Source organism: Sturnus vulgaris, chromosome 26, assembly GCF_052056855.1.
Source record: "Sturnus vulgaris isolate bStuVul1 chromosome 26, bStuVul1.hap1, whole genome shotgun sequence".
Lineage (NCBI taxonomy): Eukaryota > Metazoa > Chordata > Aves > Passeriformes > Sturnidae > Sturnus > Sturnus vulgaris.
Genome location: NC_142268.1, coordinates 410965 through 433835, shown reverse-complemented (window position 1 = coordinate 433835; position 22871 = coordinate 410965). Strand labels below are relative to the sequence as shown.

The 22871-nt window shown below is 48.9% G+C and overlaps 2 protein-coding genes across 3 annotated transcripts in view; one reads left to right on the top strand and one right to left on the bottom strand.

Moving 5' to 3' along the window:
• The window catches only part of COMP (cartilage oligomeric matrix protein), a 32306-nt gene extending 26634 nt beyond the window's left edge, over positions 1 to 5672 (bottom strand). The window contains exons 1-5 of the mRNA XM_088179193.1: positions 5569 to 5672; positions 3843 to 4847; positions 2809 to 2894; positions 2541 to 2628; positions 1422 to 1528 (exon numbers count right to left, since the gene is read on the bottom strand). The gene's annotated coding sequence lies outside the window, so the exon portion shown is untranslated. The remainder of the gene's footprint in view (positions 1 to 1421; positions 1529 to 2540; positions 2629 to 2808; positions 2895 to 3842; positions 4848 to 5568) is intronic.
• Positions 5673 to 6276: 604 nt separating this feature from the next.
• UPF1 (UPF1 RNA helicase and ATPase) overlaps positions 6277 to 22871 on the top strand; it is a 26002-nt gene continuing 9407 nt past the window's right edge. Inside the window, exons 1-16 of one of the 2 annotated variants that reach the window (XM_014887227.2) lie at positions 6277 to 6821; positions 12307 to 12449; positions 12786 to 12875; positions 13827 to 13994; positions 14750 to 14930; positions 15352 to 15513; positions 16153 to 16237; positions 16389 to 16487; positions 16682 to 16799; positions 17505 to 17664; positions 17754 to 17872; positions 18246 to 18410; positions 18586 to 18700; positions 20041 to 20184; positions 20947 to 21160; positions 22262 to 22379. In XM_014887227.2, coding sequence (XP_014742713.1) covers positions 6597 to 6821; positions 12307 to 12449; positions 12786 to 12875; positions 13827 to 13994; positions 14750 to 14930; positions 15352 to 15513; positions 16153 to 16237; positions 16389 to 16487; positions 16682 to 16799; positions 17505 to 17664; positions 17754 to 17872; positions 18246 to 18410; positions 18586 to 18700; positions 20041 to 20184; positions 20947 to 21160; positions 22262 to 22379 — 2306 coding nt within the window. In that variant the 5' untranslated portion in view covers positions 6277 to 6596. The remainder of the gene's footprint in view (positions 6822 to 12306; positions 12450 to 12785; positions 12876 to 13826; positions 13995 to 14749; positions 14931 to 15351; positions 15514 to 16152; positions 16238 to 16388; positions 16488 to 16681; positions 16800 to 17504; positions 17665 to 17753; positions 17873 to 18245; positions 18411 to 18585; positions 18701 to 20040; positions 20185 to 20946; positions 21161 to 22261; positions 22380 to 22871) is intronic. The other variant, XM_014887228.2, reaches the window with a different exon arrangement.

Below are 22871 nucleotides of genomic sequence, written 5' to 3'. Positions count from 1 at the left end.
AGGATTTCCTCAGGAGGATTTCTTTTCCATGCAGAAAATATAAATATGTTATTCCCTTACACCAAAAACACAGAAAAAATACCAGGGTGGGACTCCAAAATCCCTGATTTTCAAGTGATTTTTTTCCTTTGAAGACAAACCCAACCTTAGGCTTAAACTCAGGTTTAACCCTGAGTGTTCTACCTGAAAAAATTTCAAAAACTTTTCTTTTGGAAAAAATTACAAGCCTGCAGCAGCACCAACCAAATCAGCTGTGACCACACCAAAAACCTGCCAGAACTCCACACAGCCCCAGATTCCCATGGGATAACCTGAGAATTCCCCATGGGATAAACTGAGAATTCCCTAAGGGATAAACTGAGAATCCCCCATGGGATAAACTGAGAATCCCCCATGGGATAACCTGAGAATTCCCATGGGATAAACTGAGAATCCCCCATGGGATAACCTGAATCCCCCATGGGATAAACTGAGAATCCCCCATGGGATAAACTGAGAATTCCCAAGGGATAAACTGAGAATTCCCCATGGGATAAACTGAGAATTCCCTATGGGATAAACTGAGAATTCCCCATGGGATAAACTGAGAATCCCCCATGGGATAACCTGAATCCCCCATGGATGACCCGAATCCCCTTTCCCAGTTTTTGGGAGCAGCTCCCCAGCACCCCAGCCCTGTGGGAAGCTGATTTCTGCCTGTTCCATGTGCCCAGGACAGCTGCCAGCAATCCCAGCCCACAGGGACACTCTGCAGCCCTGCAGGAGCTCCACAGTTTGTTTTTAACCTCAGCTCCAGCAACATCTGCTTTGGAGAAATCCTTTTTTTTTTTTTTATTTTTTTCATTTATTATTTATTTTATATTTATTTTTTAATTCCAAGAGCTGTCGGTGCCCCTTTGGAAATTGAGGATTTTTAACAACTCTGGGGCAGCTTGAAGAGGGAACAGATCCTCCCAGAGACCCTGAATAAATTCAGGGTTTTTTTTTTCCCTTGGATTTTAGGAACTCTCATCTTTTTCCCAGTTTTAACTGCACATGGGAATCCTGCAGTTAAAACCCTACAAAAGCCCCAAGTTCTGTCCATCCAAAGCTTTTTTCCCTGAATTCATTCCACGATCCAGGTCCTGCCCTGTTGTTTCAGCTCTTTCCAAGGAAAGGGAATTTTAACACATTTTTGTAAGGAAGGATTTTCAAGTTTCTTACTGAAACTTTTAAAGTTTAATTCTTATTTTAATATTAAATTCCAATGTATTGGAATATTTTTACTTCTTTTTAATGTCCATTTGGAGCTGGTTTAATACACCAAGTTTCATTTCCTGCTGTTATCTTTTATTATTTTTTATCTTTTATTATCTGCTATCTTTTATTATCTGTTACCTTTTATTATCTTTTATCATCTGTTATCTTTTAATGCCACTCACCATCCTTAATTTCTAAGAACTTCCTTCATTCCAAATCCATGGATTTTGGCCAAAATTTTCTCCTTTTCCTTCCTGGAAATTCTGGGAATATTTCTTCCCAATTCAACCTGCAGGTAAATCAGAATTAATCAGATTGATCACAACTTCCTGAAGGATAAAAGCAAAAAAAAAAAAAAAAAAAAAAAAAATCATCATTAAAATCCTTTTCTGTGAATTTTCTCCACAGAAATCAGAGTTGGATTTGCATTTCCTGTTGCACTAAAATTTTTGGCACCTTAAAGAAATTCTTACATTTATTTACTAACACATTTTTTTAACTTGTGAAAACATCCTGGGCATTAAAGGGCTTGGTAAAAATATAAAAATAAATAGGAAAATAAATAGGAAAATAGAATAGCATTAAGTTATAAAAATAAAATTATAGAAATATAGAAATACAACAGTAGAGGGATATAAATGTAAAACTCATTTATATAAATATATAAATGCACAAATATCTAAATATATAGATAGATATATAAACATGAAAGTACAAAAATATAAAAATAATAGAAGCATAGGAAAATACATTAGTATAAAGGTATAAAAATAAAGAAATACAATAGTAAAGAATTATAAATAAAAAACAGAAATACATGAAGCTACATATATAAATAAATGTATAAACATATAAATTATCTATATATATGTTTCTATAGAAATATATTTCTCTAGAAATATATAAATACATAAATATATTAAAATTACCAATCTGTGTCCCAGCCCTCCATGTGATATTAAAATGCTGTCACAGAAATGTAAGATTGAGGTCTAGAAAGTTGTGATTTTTTTAAATTAAAGTTTTTTTCCTCCCATTTTCCTGCCCTCTTTTTAGGGCTGGGAGTGACATTAAGGATGAATCCACTGCAGATCCCAAAAAATCCACTTTTAATTTGCATTAATTCCAACCCAGGGCATTTCAGGACTGGGATTTTTAATTCCACAGGAGCCCAGGAAATATTCAATATTTACTCCAGGAGGTTTTATGGGCCATTTGTTCCATGCAGGAATTTGATGGGATCTGGGACTTCATCATCAGCTGCTAATTAGCGAAAATGGCCTGGGAATAAACAAAATTACCTCCCCAAACCCACAAAATCCTGTGGGATTTGCTGCTCCAGGAGCAGGGGATGGAACAAAATCCCAGCCAGCCCAACCTCTCCCTGTCCTAAAAGGAAAAAAAAATGACGGAAAATGAGGAAAATCCGGGAAAAAAACCTATTTTAACAATTCACATTTCTCATCCCGTTAGCTGTGAGGATTTTGTTTTTAGGATTTGAGGGGAATGCTGTGAGGCCAGAAATTCCCAAACAAAAGGGAAAAGGGAAATGTGTGGCTGTGATCCCACCTGCAGCTGTTCCTTGGATTTTCTTCCCCAGCTCCTTTCGTTTCCTTCTGTGTCCCTCTCGTGGTAACTCAGGAGAAATGACCCAGCTGCAACAGAAAAACTCATTCTTATTTTTATTTTCCTGTGGATTCAGCCCTTTTTAATAATACTAATCATAAAAATTACTTTATTGGAATTTTGACAGCACGTAAGATTTTTTTGTTTAAAAAAAAAAACAGATTTTTTTTGTTGTCGTTCTTTCATTTATTGGTATTCAGGCGTGGTGAAATAAGTAAAATTTTAAGGGATTTTCATTTAGGATTTTAAAGGAAGAAAAAGGCAAAAACCAGAAAGGCAGAAAATGAAGAAAATGGAGAATTTGGATGGAATTCTTTACTATAAAAGGCACTGGAACAGACTGGGTGTGGATTCCCCATCCCTGGAAGTGTCCAGGGACATCCTGGGATGGTGGGAGCTGCCCATGGGAATGGATGGCATTTAAGGGATTTAAAACCACCCTGGAATTCTCATTTTCAAACACTCCGAGCTTCTTGGGCATTAAATAAAAATATGTGAGCAGAGCAGGGGGGGAATAAAGTGATTAATTCGTTTAATGTGTGCCTTTATTGCTGTGGGTGGGAGCTTCCCTTGAGCTCCTCCCTCCCCACCTGATCCCTGCCCCACCCTCACCTCCCCCTGACCCCAATTATTCCATCCCAGGATAAAAATATCCCATTTTCCCCCCGGTTCTTGGCCAGGCTGGGCTCCATTGGCTGGGCCCCCCCCACGTCACGGAGCCATCCCAGCCTTATCTCCATGGCTGGGAATTCCTGGAGACCAATCCAGTCCAATCCCTGCCTTCCCCTCAGGCTGGAGGAGGATTTGATGGCAGCAAATCCCCAGGGCTGCTGCGCTTTGGAATTCAAATCAGGTTCAGGGAAAGGCCTCTCCTTATTCCCAGGGCTGGGAATTCTCCTAGCAGCTCCGGGTTTGTCACCTGCACGTTTTCACCTCCTGGAAGCAGAAAATATCTTTTGGAAAATCAATTCGCTCACGTTTCTTCTCGTCTCGTGGCTCTGTGCTGTGAATTCCAGCTTCTGCTCTGCAGGGAAATGGGAACCTCAGCACGGTTTTCAGGGAATTGTGCCAGTTTTTGCCTCTTTAAATTCCATATTGGCTGCTCAGCAGTCAAGCCCAGTGAGTCACGGCTCCTTCCCTCTGCAGCAGCCGGGGTTTGAGGGAGAAAACTTGCACAAAACACCAAAAAACCACAATCTGGGAGCTCTGCAGCCTGGGTGTGCATCCATTTCATCCTGAAAAGCTTCAAAGTGGCCCCCGGAGTCTGCAGCGTTGCAATGAAGCAAAATTATCACAAAACTCACGTGCCTCTGGCTCCGTGCATAAAGAGAATTTCAGCCTCCAGTTTAAACCAGGAACAACCAGTTTGCTTCTCCAGCTGCTCCTGGGCAGGCCCAGGCCGTGGTGGGGGAATGTGCAGCTTCAGCACCTCAGACAGCAGCAGCAAAGTGTCCCCAACGCCACCGGGAGGGGACAAAGCCACCTCCTGCTGGCACGGCAGGGACTTTTCCAGGCTTGTCCTCAGAGGCACCGTCATTCCCTGGGCTGTGGCAGGCACAGCAGCACAACTCTGATCGCTTTCCAAGGCTTTTGAGGATTCTGTCAGGCAGCCAAACGTTTGGAGTGTGTTGTGTTTATTAATAAATAAAAGTGTTGGTAGCGAGCAGCCACCTGGCTTTGTACTTTTTGTATTTTTGTATTTTTTGGGTTTTTTCCCCCTCCGGGTCCGCTTTCATCCTCCAATGTTATTTCACACTTTCTCCCTGTCACGCTTTGGTCTGAACAGTTTATTCTACTCCAAAGCTTAAAAATTAAGATGAATTCAGTCTCTCTGCAGAAGTGGTGACTCCCGTGTTCTCTGGACTTGTTTTTTCCCCTCCTCTTGCTGCACAATATCCCCAGGACAAGGATGTTTCCACTCTCCATCCCTTCAGCCCACCAGCTGCAGATCTGGTACACGTTGTTTCAGGTCGGGCTTTATCCTGCACCAAAAGCAAGAAGATAAAATCAAAGTTATTTATAAGAGAAGGTATATATTTGCATCTTAACGTGGTAGGGAAGAGGGACTGAATGTCCCAACACACAGGAGTTCTCTTAGAAGGGATTGTGTGCTGATCGAATGGAATGAGGGTAAATCCAACGGGTTTTTGTTTATTTAAAAGCAGAAATGTGGTGCTCCCTTCTCTGCACAGCCCTGACCTCAGAGAACCCCAGTCCAGCACACTCAGGGCTGTGGGGTATTACAGGTGTAACAGGAATTACAGCTGGAGCAGGTATTACTGTAATTCCCTCATTCTGATCCTTAATTCCCTCTGTGTCCCTCCTGGCAGTGCCAACAGGAACAGCCAGAGCTGGCAGCTCGTGGTGGGCACAGGGGATGAAGGGACCCCATTGTCACCACAGTGTCACCCACCTCAGGCCCTCCATCCCCTCACGGGTGTCCAGAGCCACCACAGCCCCCTCAGAGTGACCAGGGCCACCAAACTCCCCTCAGAGTGACCTGTCCCCCTCAGAGTGACCAGGGCCACCAAACTCCCCTCAGAGTGACCTGTCCCCCTCAGAGTGACCAGGGCTACCAAACTCCCCTCAGAGTGACCTGTCCACTCCTCAGCCCCTCACGAGTGACCAGGGCCACCACATTCTCCTCAGAGTGACCTGTCCACTCCTCAGCCCCTCCATCCCCTCACAAGGGCCCAAACCCACCACATCTCCCTCAGAGTGACCTGTCCCCTTCAGAGTGACCTGTCCACACCTCAGCCCCTCACAGAGCTCCAGAGCCACCACATCCATCTCTCTGACCTCTCCATCACCTCAGCCACCGCAGCCCCCGCCCCTCATCCCGATGTCCCATTGGCTGCCACAGCCGTCACTCACAGCCAGGCCCCGCCCGTCATTTCCTAGCAAGAGCATGGGCTGTCACTCAGAGCCAAGCCCCGCCCATCAGTGTGTGGTGAGGTGGGTGGGGCGCGCACCCTTCGCCCTCTCACCTTCATTGGCTGCTACACCTGTCACTCACCATCAAAGCCGCTCCCCGCCGTGTGTGAGGGAGCGCATCCAGGCAGCCCTGGAGCCCCCCCAGCCCGCTCTTCCCCCTTATGTCGATCGCCCATTGCCCGCCACACCCATCACTCAGGCCCAAGCCCCGCCCGTCCCCACACGTGCAATGGCCGGGCGGGGCGCGCACCTCTCCTCTCGCCCCCTCATCTCAAGACCCCATTGGCTGCCGCACCCGTCATTCAGCGCCAAGCCCCGCCTCTCCCCCATGAGGGCTCCCAGGAGGGCAGCGCGCCCCCTGCTGGCCGCGCCCCCGTACGTGCTGCGTGTGCGTCACCCCCCCCCCCCCCCCCGCCCGCCGTCCCCTCCCGCGCGCGCGCGCTGCCGTCGGCGCGTCCCCCGCGCGCGCTCCGCGTCACCGCTCAGGGCCCTGGCGCGCGGCGGCCGCGGCCGGACGGACACTCGGACCCGGCCGGACACTCGGACGCGGCCCCGCTCCTCCCTTTTCTCCCGCCCGTTGGCTCCGGGGCCGCCCGGCGAGCCGGCCCGAGCGCGGCGGCGGCGGCGGAGGGTTCGTTTTTGTGTGTGGGGGGGGCGCGCGGCCTGGTGCGCGCGGCGGATCCCGCCGCTCGCGTAGCGCGGCCGCCCGGGGCTCGCTGAAGGGGAGGCCCGGGCTCGGGTGTGTGGCGTGAGGGGAAGGGGGGCGAAAGCTCCCGGCCAGACGAAACGCCGCCGCCATGAGCGTGGAGGCGTACGGCCCCAGCTCGCAGACCCTCACCTTCCTGGACACCGAGGAGGCCGAGCTGCTCGGCGCCGACACGCAGGGCTCCGAGTTCGAGTTCACCGACTTCACCCTCCCCAGCCAGACCCAGACCCCGCCCGGGCCCGGCCAGGCGGGGCCGGCCCAGGGCCAGGGGCCCCCCGGAGCAGGGCAGGGAGCTCCAGGCCCGCTGGAAGCGCAGGTGAGGGGGTCGTGAGGCGGCCGGGGGGCTCCGGAAGGGGCGGGCGGGGGTTTGGGCGTTCGGGGCCCCCCCGGAGGCGGGCGGGGAGCGGGAGCCGCGTGTGGAGGAGCCCCGGGAGGCGCAATTGGAGCGACTGGGTCCAGGCAGGAAACTTGGGGCTGTCGCGATAGTTGTGTCGTTGCGATAGGGAGCCGAAAAAAAAAAAACAGGAGAAAACCACCGAGGCTGGGTCAGTTCGGGTTATTTCTCCTTAAAACAAACACGGGGTTTGGGTGGTGTTTGGTTATCGAAAGTCGGGTGCTGAGCAAATTCGGCTTTTTTACTTCCTGTCGCTAAAATGCGCTTTAATTTCTTCTTGTTATTACTATGAATATTAATTTTTAGAAATTCGTACTTTTTCTGCCGCACGGTTGTTGGGCTGGTTTGTTCGGGGGTTGTATGGCAGGGACAGGCCTGGGACAAGTTCTGAGCTCTGATTCCTCGTGGCTTAAAAACAGGTTTTACTTTCGGGTTTTTTTATGATTACAGTTGATGGTTGGCACCTAAAAGACCGTGAAATTGTATTTATGGAGCAATTCACAGCTCGTAGGCAGGGGTGGAATTAGGATTACAGCTCACAAGAAGTGCTGCAAATGAAGATAACAATCTCAGTGTGCCTGTAGTAAACAACAAAAACACCGAAGAACTCTTCTGTGTTTTTAAAAAAGCCACACTTTCCTCCAGTTTAAAGATCGTGGAATACTCAATTTCCTCCCAGACTCCTGAAATCTCATTATTAACTATTAAATGCTTGTACATCACCCACGTGTTAAGGGATGAATTTAAAGAGGAGTTGAGAGCTTTAAATGAGTTTTTACCCCCAAACCAAACATCCTGGACCTGGTTTTTGGCCTTTTATTTGCAAAACGTGCCTGTGAGTGCAGCAGAGTGGGAGCAGGGAGCACATCCAGCTCCACAGGTGTGAGGGAGGATTTATCCTGTCCTGGGGCTTTATCCCAGCACAAATTAAATCATTTTTTATGCCTGTGACAGCAGGGATGTGCTCAGGTCACTGAGTCTGAGAACTCAGAGCTGTTGGGTTATTTTCTGTTTGTTTGCACCTTTTGGATTTGGTAGAATTTTTGTAGTTTGGCCATTGAGAGATCAGCATTGTTTTCTACCAGCAGTAAAATCTCTGTGTACACTCAGACTGTACATTAAAGAGGGAATTTTAATCACATCTAATTTTCAACCTTTAATGGGTTGTGATCATTCCAGAGCTCCCAGTAGAGAATTTGTGGCCAAGGAGAAGAAAAACCACCCCAAAATCAGCCTCATAAGCTGAAAGTCCAGACATGAGAATTATTAATTGGCCATTTTTTTTGTCTAAACATGTTTGAAAAACCTTTGAAGTCAAAGCAAAAAAAAAAACAATGAAAGCTCTGGAGAGCAGCTTCAGGTACTGGTTTTGTCTCTTGGCTAAAAGGAGGGGATTTTATGTTTTTTGGGTTTTTTTAAATCAAGGTGATTTTAGGTTTCTGCAAACTTTTGTGGTCATCCTGGTGCTCGCTTTGACGTTAGAAATGTCATTTTTGGGGAGGGACTCCGGGAGGTGGAACAGGCCCCGTTTCCTCCTGAGTGAAATGAAACAAAGCCCAGGATCTGCTCAGACCTGTCCCTCTCAGGGCGGATAAAATCAGAAATTAGGTGTTTCTTAAGGTCCTGGGCAAAAGTTTTGCTGCCCTCACCAGATAATTGAAGTTTGTTGTTCTTTTTGGCAGGAGGCATCTTAAATAATAACTTCTCAAACGGATCAGGTTTTGCTTAATGAAGGATTAGCCCTGTGATTATAATTAAAGCTAATTAAAGAAATAATTTTATTTGGAGCTGAGGAATATTGGAGGTAGAAACTTGTGCTCTGCTGTTTCTGGGGTCTTTTTAAAAAGTTGAGTTGAGAAATGCAGGGCACCTCATTTTTTTAGGACAATTTGATGGATTTAGTATAAAAGAACTTCATTTCCCAACATATTTAATTAATAGTTCAATAATGTTACAATTGATTAGTGGTCAATTGACAAAAGCACGAGTAGAGCACAAACAAATTCCCTGCTGGTTTTTCTACAGAAAATTCTATTTCCATTGTTTCCTAGAACTAAATAAACATAAGAATCGATTTTCCCGAAGTATTCTGAGAGGGATTTAGAAGGCTCAGAGCAGCTGTGGCTGCCCCTGGATCCCTGAAGTGCCCGGGGACCACTGTGGGATCGTGGAAGGCGCCCCTGGATGAGCTTTAAGGTCCCTTCCAGCCCCAGACCATCCCGGGATTCTCTGCAATTCTCCTTCCTGCCTGGTTTTTTTTCAGTGCTGCGGGTGGGACTGTGCTGGGGGGACCCTCGGTGTGGATGAACCCGTCCCTGGAGTGGCTTAGCGAGGCTGAGGCAGCCCTTGGGTCTGGCCTAGGGAGGCTGGGTTTCATTTCCAGTCCTAACAAAGGCTGTTTTGTCCGGGCCAGACGAGTCCTCGTTGCTCAGGTCCCATCTGGAAGCGCCGCTCCCTCCCAGGGGCGAGGCTTTCCCCGACTTCCTCCTTGGGAAAGGGAAAGGGAAAGGGAAAGGGAATGTCCCTCAGCCGGGATCCCAGCCCTGCAGGGCACGGACGGGCCGGCGGCGGCTGCCTTTGGCACCCGGCCCCAAACACGGCGGGTCTGGGGCTCTTCCCTGGGCTGTGCTGGGGACATCCCGTCAGGACATCAGGACGGGGCTTTTCCAGCACAGTCCCGGCCGCACTGCCATTCCCGATCTGGTTGCAGCTGGAAATGCAGCACTTTAAAGCAGAGCAGGCTGCAGGTGTGCTCACCTGGGGCCCTGCTCACCTGGGGCCCTGCTCACCTGGGGCTCTGCTCCTGGCCTGGCTGGGCTCTGGGTGCTGGGAATATTCTGGTAGTCCTGAGCTGGGGACTCACAGGCAGCAGAATCCCAGCATGATTTGGGCTGGAAAATGTTAAAATGTAAAAGGCAGGGACACCTTCCACTATCCCAGGGTGCTCCAAACCCTGTCCAGGCTGGCCTTGGGCACTGCCAGGGATCCAGGAGTGGCCACAGCTGCTCTGGGAATTCCAGCCCAGCCAGGAATTCCTTCCCAATATCCCACCCAGATTTCCCTTTCCAGTTTGGAGCCATTCCCTGTGTCCTGGAATTCCATCCCTCATCCCAAATCCCTCTGAGCTCTCCTGGAGCCCCTCAGGGCCTGGCAGCCTGGTTAACACCATTTGTCACCCTGCTCATGGAATCAGGGAATCCTGAGTGGTTTGGCTTGGAAGGGCCTTAAATCCCATCCCACCCTGCCAGGAACAGGGACCTGCCACTGTCCCAAACCCAGGGATCCAGGGACAGCCACTCCTTCCTTGTCAACACTGATTTTTATCCTTTAACTCCATCCCTGGCCCTGGTTTTGTGTCCCAGTGAATATTTTAGAGACCAGCAGAGGGGCCAGGAATGCCCCAGGAGTTTTTTGGGAGTGGTTTTGTGGCACTCTCAGCCCAGAGCTGCCAAACTCGCCGTGCCAGAAGTCACAGCCAACATTTTTTCAGGACAGAGCCGTGGCCCCCCTGCCACCAGAGCTGCCAGTGCCAGGATTTTAATGCAGTGCACACAGGCTGACATCACAGCGGGCTTTGGAACAATCACTTCCTGCTCGGGAGCCTGCCAGGGGCTGGGGCAGCATTTCACAGCACAGGTGACATCACTGCTGCCCCGCCAGGCCTGGGACAGCTCAGCACTGACACTGCTTCCTCCTCTGCCCTCAGAAATCCCCAAACAAGCCCCAACTTTGCTGCTTTAAAAAAAAAACTAAACAAAAAACAGGAAACCAGTTCTTATGAGCACCCAAAAATGTGTTCAGATCTTGAAATAATGCACTGTGGGACAGAAGTGCCTGGGAATGCTTGTAAGGAATTCAGAGCAACTCCAGGCTCTGAATTCCACCTGTGCCACAACCAGCTCTTATTTCTGTTTTATAAAATGGTTTTATCAGTTGGAAATGGATATTTCAAGTGGGTATTTATTTGTCTGCTGGCATCTGTGCAGATGCTGGGATTTGCCCTCATGCCGTTAATGGGGTTGTGCTGCTGCTCCTTCAGTGGGCTTTGATTCCTTTTTCCACATTTCCCGTTTGCCCATTCACTTCCTTTGGGCTGATTGTTTCTATTAAAAGGCAGAGCTTGCAGATAACACCAATAAAAAGTCAGCCCATTTATTTATTCATTTCATTTAAATGCTCCTCATTTCATTTGCAGAGCTGGAAATGGAGCTTTGAGGGCAGGTCCTGATGGCCCAGGGCAAGTGGGAAGTTTGGAGTTTAACTCTTGCAATTGGCTGTTAAATTTTTAATGAGAAATGCGCTGAGCTTGCTTCATTACAGCTTGTAGAGGAGAGCTTTTTATTTATATTAGAATTTCTTTTACTAAAGGTTTTGTGTTCCTAATTCTGCCAGAATTAAGTTGCACCTCCCAGATAAATTGCATTAAATCTAAGTTGTTAAAATACTGTATTTATAGACAAAGACTTTGATTGATTTTTGTTCTATTATCTGGACAAAATGTATAGAGAATTCTTAGTTTTACAAATATTGGGGGTGTTAATTATCCCTGTGATAGGGAAATGACCCCAGCACTCCCCTCAGAATTGTTGTGAATATTCCAGTCACTCTGGTGCTCCCTTTCCCACATTTTCCACTCAAAATCAACATGGGTTAGGATAAACTTCTCCCTGTTGAGCTTTTGGTGGGATCCTGGTTGAAGAAGGCAGAGAATGAAAGTTCTGGGGTTTTTCCCAACTGGATATTGAGTTTCCAAAGTCCCTCAGGGCTGGAGAAATGGAACCAGGACACCTGGGAATCCCAAGGGGCAGCACCTGCAGTGACCATGCCAAAATCCCAGCGTGACATCCACGCCTCCTGGCGGGAAAAGCACCCAAAAATGGAGTTATTTTTATCAGGAGAAAGGCTGGGGGTGGGAAAGTTGCTGAGGCAGCACCAAATGTTGCAGAATTCCGTGGTTTTTGGCAGCCCATGGTGGATACAGGAGTAGGTGGGGAAAATCCTGTGCAGTGAAATCCCTGTTTGCAGGTAGATCCCTGGAATAAAAAGAAGGGTGAGAAAACAGCTGCTGGGATTGTTGAAATGGAATGTTGTTATGTAAGGCTGTGGAAAAATATAACTGCAGAAAAGCAATCTCCTTGTTTTCCTGCTTATCAGTTGGAGTTTAAATAATCCTGTGTGAAACTGGAGCTGATGGAGCAAGTATTGATTGTGGGATTGAATGGAAAAACCCAATCTGCAGGAAAGCAATCTCCTCCTGGAACTTTATTCCAACTTCTCAATTGGAGTTGGAATAATCCTGGAAAACAGAAGCTGATGAGGCAGACCTTGGCTGTGTTCCTGCTCTTGGCAGCACTTGGCTGGGGAGGATTTTGGGGCTGATTTTTGGGTGTGTGCACCCCGGTTGCAGGTGAATGGTCCTGATGGGATCCTGCAGAATGGAGCTGTGGATGAGAACGTGGCCAAGACCAGCCAGCTGCTGGCTGAGCTCAACTTCGAGGAGGATGAGGAGGACACTTACTACACCAAGGATCTGCCTGTGCACGCCTGCAGGTGAGAATTCCAGGGGCCACAAGGGAAAAGGGGATTTGGGGAGCAGCTCCTGTGCTGCTCTTGGAGTTTTTGGACACCTTTGGAGCTGCCTGTTCACTTCTGGCCAGCTCAGAGCTCCCTTGGGAAAACATCCCAGGCTCAGCCACCCCACTGATGGGAACTTCTCCAATATTTCACAACAGAAATTCGGCTCCTTTGATGCTTCTCCCAGCCCTGTTGTTCCCCAGTTTCCACTTCCCCTTATTTCTGAGGCCTGTAAATGGAGTTGGAGCTTGTGTTTGGATTTTCCTCTCAGCAATAACCAATCCCTTCTTGTTTTTCCCTCTGGAATTGCAGTTACTGTGGGATCCACGACCCTGCCTGTGTGGTTTACTGCAACACCAGCAAGAAATGGTTCTGCAACGGGCGTGGAAACACCTCTGGCAGGTAAATGCTGAAACCATGGAAATAAAAATGACACTTGTGGACCCATTTCCTCTTCTTGACACTCAAAGCACCCTTGAGCACGTTCCCAACATGGGTTTAGGTGTTCAGAAGAGCAGAGCAGCTCTTGGCTGCTGTAAAGTTGTTTATTGTAAAGGCACATCAGTCTCTAAAGGCAAAGAGTCCCAAGTGCTGAAAGCTTGGAGCATGGAATCCCAAACAGAAGCAGCTCCTGGTGCAAGGCCCTGAGAAGGGGCAGAGCTGCAGCCTGGACAGAGTCCTGAGCAGAGGCAGCAGCTCCCTGCTCTCCCTGCTTCTGCTCCTTCCTCCTTCCTCCTCCTCTTCTTTGGTCACAGTGGTGATGATGGTGGTGGAGGAGGAGACAGCTCTCACTCCAGTACACTGATTTTTATTTACAGAGTACCCAACGAGCTCGAAACACAAACCTGAAGGTTTCTTCCAAACCTTTTAGGATTCTGGTTCTATAACACAACAGTTTATTTGTATGGATAAATATAATTTTGGCATATATCTCTTCTATCTGAAAAATACTCTTACTAGATTTTTGTTATGTCTAGAACTGGTTTTGAGCTCTCACTGAAGCTGCTTTTTGAAGCTTGTTTTCTACACTAATGTCTAGAACAATATTTCTGAGCTCTTAGTGCAGCTTGTTTTTGAAGCTTGTTTTCTGCACCAGATTCTAAGGCTTTTGCTCTTTAAGACACTTAAAAACATATTCTTACTTACTTTTACTTAAAACTAAAGCTTACACATCTATTTCATGTCTGTGTGGCTTAATATATTTAATTTCTGTGCAGGTTTTAATTCAATTCCTGCATCCTGTTGTCTCTATTTTCACATTGCACCACCCCGATAAACACATTGATTAACCCTTTACCCGCTGTGGCCTTGGTGTTTGTGTCCAAGTGCTAACGGTGTGCTGTTTGCTGGCAGCCACATCGTCAATCACCTGGTGAGAGCCAAGTGCAAGGAGGTGACGCTGCACAAGGACGGGCCCCTGGGGGAGACGGTGCTCGAGTGCTACAACTGCGGCTGCCGCAACGTCTTCCTGCTGGGCTTCATCCCTGCCAAGGCTGACTCCGTGGTGGTTCTGCTGTGCAGGTGAGGCCACGCCTGGCCTGCAGCTCCTCCTGCTCACGGCTCGGCCTTCATGAGCTCTCGTTTCGGTTTTGATTTGTAAAATGCTTGGATTTCACCACGAAATGATTTCGGGTCGTAAAAAAATGCGGTTTGTGTTGTGGTTCGTCACCCGTTCTCCTTCAGGTAGTCATGCAGGGTTCAGATGGATAATCAGCATCTTAGTTCTGCAGAAAAACATTTTTCCTAAATTCTCCATTCCTTAATGGAAGAAAAGTGTTTTCCCCTCTTTTTTTTAGCTTTGGAGGAGCCACAGCTCAGTTCAGGAAGTGGCTCTGGAGCCATGGAACAGCAACTCTGACTCAGGGTGTTTTTCTCTCAGCTCACAGAATCATTTGAGGCCACAATAAATCAGAAATTGTTCTGACAGGCTCAGTCAGAAGTGAAAATTTATAATTGTGTGTGTTTGAATTCAATGCTGTCGCTGTGTGTTTGCCAGTAGAAATTGTATTTCTGTTTGGGAAATACTGATCTGTGTGTGCACAATCTGCACGGATTATAACCACCTCCAAAGGTGTCACATTTAATATTTCAGATACATTTTTTTCAGTCCTGGAAACACCCAGGCAACACTTCTCACTTCTCCCAGCACACTGGGGTCGTCTTGCTTGGATTTTTCCTGCTTTTGGAGCAGTTTCAGCCCCATTTTCCCCCTCCACACCTCTTTCCCTCCCATCTGTGTAACGTGACAATTGCTGGCTGTGTTTTTGGTCGTGCAGGCAGCCATGTGCCAGCCAGAGCAGCTTGAAGGACATCAACTGGGACAGTTCCCAGTGGCAGCCCCTGATCCAGGACCGCTGCTTCCTCTCGTGGCTGGTGAAGATTCCCTCGGAGCAGGAGCAGCTCCGGGCCCGCCAGATCACAGCCCAGCAGATCAACAAACTCGAGGAGCTCTGGAAGGTACAGCCTGCACTTCTGGGGGGCTTGTCTGCCTCAACTCGGAGGCTTTTTGAAGGAGGACGAGATTTTTAGGAGCTCTGCAAGGCAGAAATCACATACAGGAAATTGTTGAAAGCTTCACCAAGCTGAAAAACAACTTTCCTTGCTCATATCAAGATTTCCAAATATTTCTGCCTTAAGTGATGCCCAGCAGAGCGGGGAATTGTTGCTTCATTCAGTTCTGGGGTTTTTGAGAGGTTTTTTTGTGCATCCTTTAAAATTTGAACTGGGTTTAACATGATTTGTAATGCCCTGGTGTAGTTTTAAGGATGGTTCCACCTTGTTATCACTCCCTGTGTCAGGGAGTCACAATTTTATCATTCCTGCTGTCGATTTTTATACTTCAGGCTTTGAAACAAAACATCTCTGCTTTAATTTCCAGGAAAATCCATCTGCAACCCTCGAGGACTTGGAAAAGCCTGGTGTTGATGAGGAGCCCCAGCATGTCCTGCTTAGATATGAAGATGCTTATCAATACCAAAATATATTTGGTCCTCTGGTCAAGCTTGAGGCAGATTATGACAAGAAACTCAAGGAATCTCAGGTAAAATGTGGGAAATTTGTCTTTTGATTTGCCTGATCACTCCTGGGGTCAAACGTGGAATCACAGCACAAAAGGAAGCTTTGAGTGGAATACAGAAATATTGGAATTGCTGTGATGTAGCAGCACTGGATATCAGCAGTGATAGCAGGGAGAGGAGAGAAAATCCTCACAGTGAGGAGTTTTAAGAGCTTGAAACACTTGGGAACTGCTCACCTTTTCTGTGTTCAAGTTGTTTTTTCCAAAACCCACCTTCTCTGCCAGAAGTGCAGCTTTTTGTTACCCTCAGCAGCTGCAGTTGCCTGGCAGGGAGCTCTGGGGGCTCCTGGAAACATTTCATGGGTGTTGGAATTGGGGGAGAATGGCAAAACATTTCATGGGTGTTGGAATTGGGGGAGAATGGCAAAACATTTCATGGGTGTTGGAATTGGGGGAGAATGGCACAGCTGCTGAGCAGGACTTGGTTTCTCATCATGAACTCTTGGAACAGAATTCACCTCCTGCAGGTGCTGTGAGCTCAGATTTTTGGTGGCATTGGAACAGCAAGTTTTGTAATTTCTCCACAGTTTGGGAGCACAGGACCGTGGTGGTTGGCAAACAGCTCTTCAAGTCAATAATAAATGTTATTTATTTTCCTCTCAGACCCAAGATAACATCACAGTCAGGTGGGACCTGGGCTTGAACAAGAAGAGAATTGCTTATTTCACTTTGCCAAAGACTGACTCAGGTAAGGACTCCTGCCCTGTGTCTTTGTCAGGGTTTGATTTTCTGCCTCCTGAATAAAACCAGCGTTCAGAGCCCTCTGGGGCTTGGCCTGGGATGCCTCTGCAAGGTTTTTTTTGGTTGTTCAGAATTTTTTTTTTCCCCTTCCTTTGCAGACATGCGCCTCATGCAGGGAGATGAGATCTGCCTGAGGTACAAGGGAGACCTGGCCCCGCTGTGGAAAGGAATTGGGCATGTGATCAAAGTTCCTGATAGTATCCTTTACTTAGAGAGCCCTCAGCTAGGCCAGGCCTGAGCTGGAGTCGTTAACAAGTCATTAATTATATCCACAAGTAATTCTCTGCTGATTTAACCTCTTGGTGGGGTGGGGGGAAGCTGTGCTGAAGAAAATCACCAAAATTGGGGAGAATAAAATTCAAATTTTTGCTCGAAATTACTACTTAACGAGGTTCTACAGATTATGGTGATGAGATTGCCATCGAGCTGAGGAGCAGCGTGGGAGCTCCTGTGGAGGTCACCCACAACTTCCAGGTGGATTTTGTGTGGAAATCCACTTCCTTTGACAGGTACTGAGGCAGCACCTCCCAGCTGGGCCCTGAGGACAGTTTTGCTCTTTGCCTTCACTCGGTGTTTTTTGGACAACAGAAATTCTCTTGTTTTGGCATCACCTCAGTGTGTGGTGAGCACCTGGTGCAGAGAGGCTAGAAATGGAATTAATGGCATAAAATGGCCAGTTTTTCTCGTTTGGAAGGGTTTGTTGCAAAGGTATCAAAGAGAGAAATTTACCTTATCTTGAATAATACTGGAAGCATAATAAGAAGAACAATTTTACAGTTCAGCTTCCTGAAATTGCTTTAAACAGTTAAAATATCAGCATTTGGCTGTGGGGCCCACAGTTGGGTGAGGCAGGAGCTGCCTTCTTATCCTATTACTAGAATTTCCTATTAGCAGTATATCCTATTATTATTATCTTCTCTTATCCTATTATTTTATTCACTGTGGCTGCAAATTTATTTCAAATCTTGCAACTAAATTCCTGTCACGGGTTCTTGCACCTCAAATTCCTGTCACAGACTCTGTCACCAAAGGCTGGTGTCCTCTCCACGTTTTTCTGGGAACACCTTGAAATGTTCACATGGGGAAAAAGCAAAATTTGAGTTGTCAGAGTGTCATTTTTGCGATTTTAATTCCGTTAATGAGTGTTGGATGTTGTTTGGGGTGGCTCATTTGAGGCCACGCTGATCTTGAGGAATAATTTCCCTTCATTTCAGGATGCAGAGTGCTCTGAAAACATTTGCAGTGGATGAGACCTCAGTGTCTGGCTACATTTACCACAAGCTGCTGGGCCATGAGGTGGAAGATGTCATCATCAAATGCCAGCTGCCAAAACGCTTCACAGCCCAGGGCCTCCCTGATCTCAACCACTCTCAGGTGCCCTCGTCTGTCCCTGCACAGCCTCAGCTGTGTCAGTCCTGCGCTTGCACTGTTAAATTGCAATAAAATTTCATTTCTTTGTTCAGGTTTATGCTGTCAAGACCGTCCTGCAGCGTCCTCTGAGCCTTATCCAGGGTCCCCCTGGCACTGGGAAAACGGTGACATCAGCCACCATCGTGTATCACCTGGCCAGGCAGGGCAATGGGTGAGAGCTGCTCCCCCCGAGCCTCTGCACGGGGCTGGGAATGCCAAGCACCACCTTGATTCTAAAAGCATTTGTGTCACTGAGATCTGTTGTCTTCCCCAGCATATTTTTAGGGGACGTGTTATAACTTATATTTTAGTGCAAGTCAAGTGGGAAAAAAAATGCAGTTTATTGAGAGTTTTGGGTGATTTTTGAGTGGTTTTTTTTGGCTGGGCTTGTGGGGCTGAGCTTGTGGGGCTGAGTTTGGCTGGTTTTTTGGCTGGGTTTTGACTGATTTTGGGCTGGTTTTTTGACTGACTTTTGGCTGTTTTTTGGGCTGTTTTGGGGCTGGATTTTGGCTGGTTTTTGACTGACTTTTGGCTGTTTTTTCCAGGCCTGTGCTGGTGTGTGCCCCCAGCAACATTGCCGTGGACCAGCTGACAGAGAAGATCCACCAGACCGGCCTCAAGGTGGTTCGTCTGTGTGCCAAGAGCAGGGAGGCCATCGACTCCCCCGTGTCCTTCCTGGCCCTGCACAACCAGATCAGGAACATGGACAGGTGAGGAGTGCACAAAACCCTAAAATCCTGCACTGGGTGTTTGTGGTGGGCACAGCCCAGGGGGTGTCACTGCTTTGTTTGATGGGACAGTTTTGTTCTGGTTAGAAATCACTTTCACTGCAATCCCACAAAGTTGTTGGGGCTGTAAAGTAAAATTCATGGGGTTTTTTTTCAGCATGCCAGAGCTTCAGAAGCTGCAGCAGCTCAAGGATGAGACTGGAGAGCTTTCCTCTGCTGATGAGAAGAGATACCGGGCCCTGAAGCGCACGGCAGAGAGGGAGCTGCTCATGGTGAGGTGCTGGGGCTGCCTCCCCACATCCCTGCTGCCTCCCCACATCCCTGCTGCCTCCCCACATCCCTGCTGCCTCCCCACATCCCTGCTGCCTCCCCACATCCCTGCTGCAATCCCACATCCCTGCTGCAATCCCACATCCCTGCTGCCTCCCCACATCCCTGCTGCCTCCCCACATCCCTGCTGCAATCCCAGATCCCTGCTGCCTCCCCACATCCCTGCTGCCTCCCCAGATCCCTGCTGCCTCCCCACATCCCTGCTGCCTCCCCACATCCCTGCTGCCTCCCCACATCCCTGCTGCCTCCCCACATCCCTGCTGCAATCCCACATCCCTGCTGCCACCCCACATCCCTGCTGCCTCCCCACATCCCTGCTGCAATCCCAGATCCCTGCTGCAATCCCAGATCCCTGCTGCAATCCCACATCCCTGCTGCCTCCCCACATCCCTGCTGCCTCCCCACATCCCTGCTGCCTCCCCACATCCCTGCTGCAATCCCACATCCCTGCTGCCTCCCCACATCCCTGCTGCAATCCCACATCCCTGCTGCAATCCCACATCCCTGCTGCAATCCCAGATCCCTGCTGCCTCCCCACATCCCTGCTGCCACCCCACATCCCTGCTGCAATCCCACATCCCTGCTGCAATCCCACATCCCTGCTGCCTCCCCACATCCCTGCTGCCACCCCACATCCCTGCTGCAATCCCACATCCCTGCTGCAATCCCACATCCCTGCTGCCTCCCCACATCCCTGCTGCCTCCCCACATCCCTGCTGCAATCCCACATCCCTGCTGCCTCCCCACATCCCTGCTGCCACCCCACATCCCTGCTGCAATCCCACATCCCTGCTGCAATCCCACATCCCTGCTGCCTCCCCACATCCCTGCTGCCTCCCCACATCCCTGCTGCAATCCCACATCCCTGCTGCCTCCCCACATCCCTGCTGCAATCCCACATCCCTGCTGCAATCCCACATCCCTGCTGCAATCCCACATCCCTGCTGCAATCCCACATCCCTGCTGCAATCCCACATCCCTGCTGCAATCCCACATCCCTGCTGCAATCCCACATCCCTGCTGCAATCCCACATCCCTGCTGCCTCCCCACATCCCTGCTGCAATCCCAGATGCCAGTGCTGCCCTGCCATGGTGCCAGTGTCACCCCTGTCCCCGTGTGTCCCAGAATGCAGATGATGTCATTTTCGCGGTGTCACCCCTGTCCCCGTGTGTCCCAGAATGCAGATGATGTCATTTTCGCGGTGTCACCCCTGTCCCCGTGTGTCCCAGAATGCAGATGATGTCATTTTCGCGGTGTCACCCCTGTCCCTGTGTGTCCCAGAATGCAGATGTCATCTGCTGTACGTGTGTGGGAGCTGGGGACCCCAGGCTGGCCAAGATGCAGTTCCGCTCCATCCTCATCGACGAGAGCACGCAGGCCACCGAGCCCGAGTGCATGGTGCCCGTGGTGCTGGGGGCCAAGCAGGTAAAGCCTTGGGCTTCTGAGAGATGGCCCTGGGGACACAGCACGATGTGGCACTGAGCAGCCACATTCCTCGTGTAGGCACACGAAATAGTTCATTTTCCATGACATAAAACTAACTGATTTCATTTGGGGTGAGCCCTGTTCGTTTGGGGCTGTTCCTGTCCGTTTTGGGGCTGTTCCTGTCCATTTTGGGTCAATCCTCCTAGTTTCTGTTTCCATGGCCTGGAAGGTGTTGGTGCTGTTGGAACAATCTGAAGAGTGAATAAGATTTTATATTAAAATAATCATCTGAAAAGAGAGTGACACTAAAGGTTTCTGAGCCTTTGGGGAGAGCTGAAGTTTATCACAAATTAGAATGATTAATTCCTAATGTGTCAAGGAATGGATTAAACTGACAGAGAGTGGGTTTGGATTTTATATTTAGGGGAAATCGTGTCCTGTGAGGGAGGGGAGGGGCTGGGATGGAATTCCCAGAGAAGCTGGGGCTGCCTCATCCCTGGGAATGTCCAAGGCCAGGCTGGGAAGAGAAGTGGCTTTGGAGTCACTTCCAGAGCCTGAAGGGGCTTCAGGAGAGCTCAGAGGGATTTGGGATTGGGGATGGAGGGCCAGGACACGGGGAATGGCTCCAGACTGGCTCCGACCTGGGTGGGATTTTAGATCCTCCCAGCCCGTATCGCTCTCCCGCATTTCCCGTTTTTTGGCAATAATTTCCCACCCACCTCCAAGAACGCAGCCTGACGTGGATGCACTGTGTCCCCACAGCTGATCCTGGTGGGTGACCACTGCCAGCTGGGGCCCGTGGTGATGTGCAAGAAGGCGGCCAAGGCGGGGCTGTCGCAGTCGCTGTTCGAGCGCCTGGTGGTGCTGGGGATCCGGCCCATCCGCCTGCAGGTGCAGTACCGCATGCACCCCGCCCTCAGCGCCTTCCCCTCCAACATCTTCTACGAGGGCTCCCTGCAGAACGGCGTCACTGCAGGTGAGCTGGGGCCTCTGCACTGCAGAGAGAAAGGACAGCAGCACACACGGGGATCTGTGGGGAAAAAAGGCAATTTATTGTACAGACAGCCCGGGTTTAAAGTGTGTCAGTGCAGCCAGGACAGGACAGGAGCTCATTGGACAATTGGGAAAAACATCCTTGGGACAGCACCTCAGGATGTGTCCCACGGGAAAGACACCAGGGGTTAATGTTGGTGATGAATTCCACTCTGTTTGTCACCATGTTGTCACCCTGGGAGACTCCTCCCTAACTGAAGCTGCAGTCAGCTTGTCAGCCTGGGAATGGAGCTGAGAGTCAGGAGAAATCCAGGCCTGGAGAGAATTCCCAAGCTGGAATTCCCCAGCTCTGTGAATGTGTGTGTCCACAGGGGCTGTGCCAGCCTCAGCAGCAGCCAAGGGAGGGAAATGCTGGCAGGGCTTGGGAAATGGGGTTTGGGAGCACGGTGGGAGGTGCTGGTGAGCTGTCACACTGCCAGTGTGGGGACACAAAATGTTTCACTTTCCATAATACAAACCTGACTGAGTTCATTTGGGGTTAATCCTGTTCACTTGGGGTGACTGAGCCCTGCTCACTTGGGGCTACTACTGTTAATTTTGAGTGAGCCCGGTTAACTTTGGGCTATTCCTGTCCACTTTGGGCTATTCCTGTCCATTTTGGGCTATTCCTGTCCACTTTGGGCTATTCCTGTCCATTTTGGGCTATTCCTGTCCATTTTGGGCTATTCCTGTCCATTTTGGGCTATTCCTGTCCATTTTGGGTCACTCCTCCTAGTTTCTGTTTCCATGGCCTGGAAGGTGTTGGTGCTGTTGGAACAATCTGGAGAGTAAGAATAAGATTTTCTATTAAAATAATCATCTGAAAAGAGAGTGACACTAAAGGTTTCTGAGCCTTTGGGGAGAGCTGAAAACTGGGGAGAGCTGCAGATCTTCAGCAGGGATCAAAGCAGGAGTTTTCTCATCTGGGTTTGGTGTTCTAATAAAAAAAAAGAAATTTGCATCACGCTTCACTTTGAGGTGCTTTGATATGGAAATTGCAGAGTGGTGTTGCTGATTTGTTGTGTGCCTGTTGTGTGCTCCCCAGCTGACAGGGTGAAGAAGGGCTTTGATTTCCAGTGGCCCCAGCCTGACAAACCCATGTTCTTCTACGTGACCCAGGGACAGGAGGAGATTGCCAGCTCAGGCACCTCTTACCTGAACAGGTGAGCCCAGCTCTGCCAGCTGAACCTGGCCTAAGTGTGCAGGGCAGGGCTGGGGATCCCTCAGTGAACCAATCCTTGTTTGCTGCTTTAATTAAAGCTTCCCTCAGGGGGGTGCAGCTCACGTTGGGTTTCCCTCAGCTCCTTTTACAGCAAACCAGGAGAAAAAGGCTCAGAGCTGGGCTGGGGTTGTGTGGAGGAGTTCTTCCCTCACTGGGTGTAGGGCAGGGCATGATAAAATAAAATCCTGGTGTGGGTGAATTTGGGCCAGCAGGAAATGCTGACCAAGTCACATCTTCAATTCCAGTAACTCCTCAAAGCAGAATCCTGAATCTCAGACTTAGTCCAAAAGGGATGGAAATTAACTTTTTTCCCCCTTTTTGTGCACGTTCCACCTTCTTTTTCAACAAATAAACTTAAAATTTGCTCCTCTTGGGTCGTGATTGTTCATGTGCCTGGCAGAGAAACCAGCCCAAGTTGTGAAGAAAATATCAG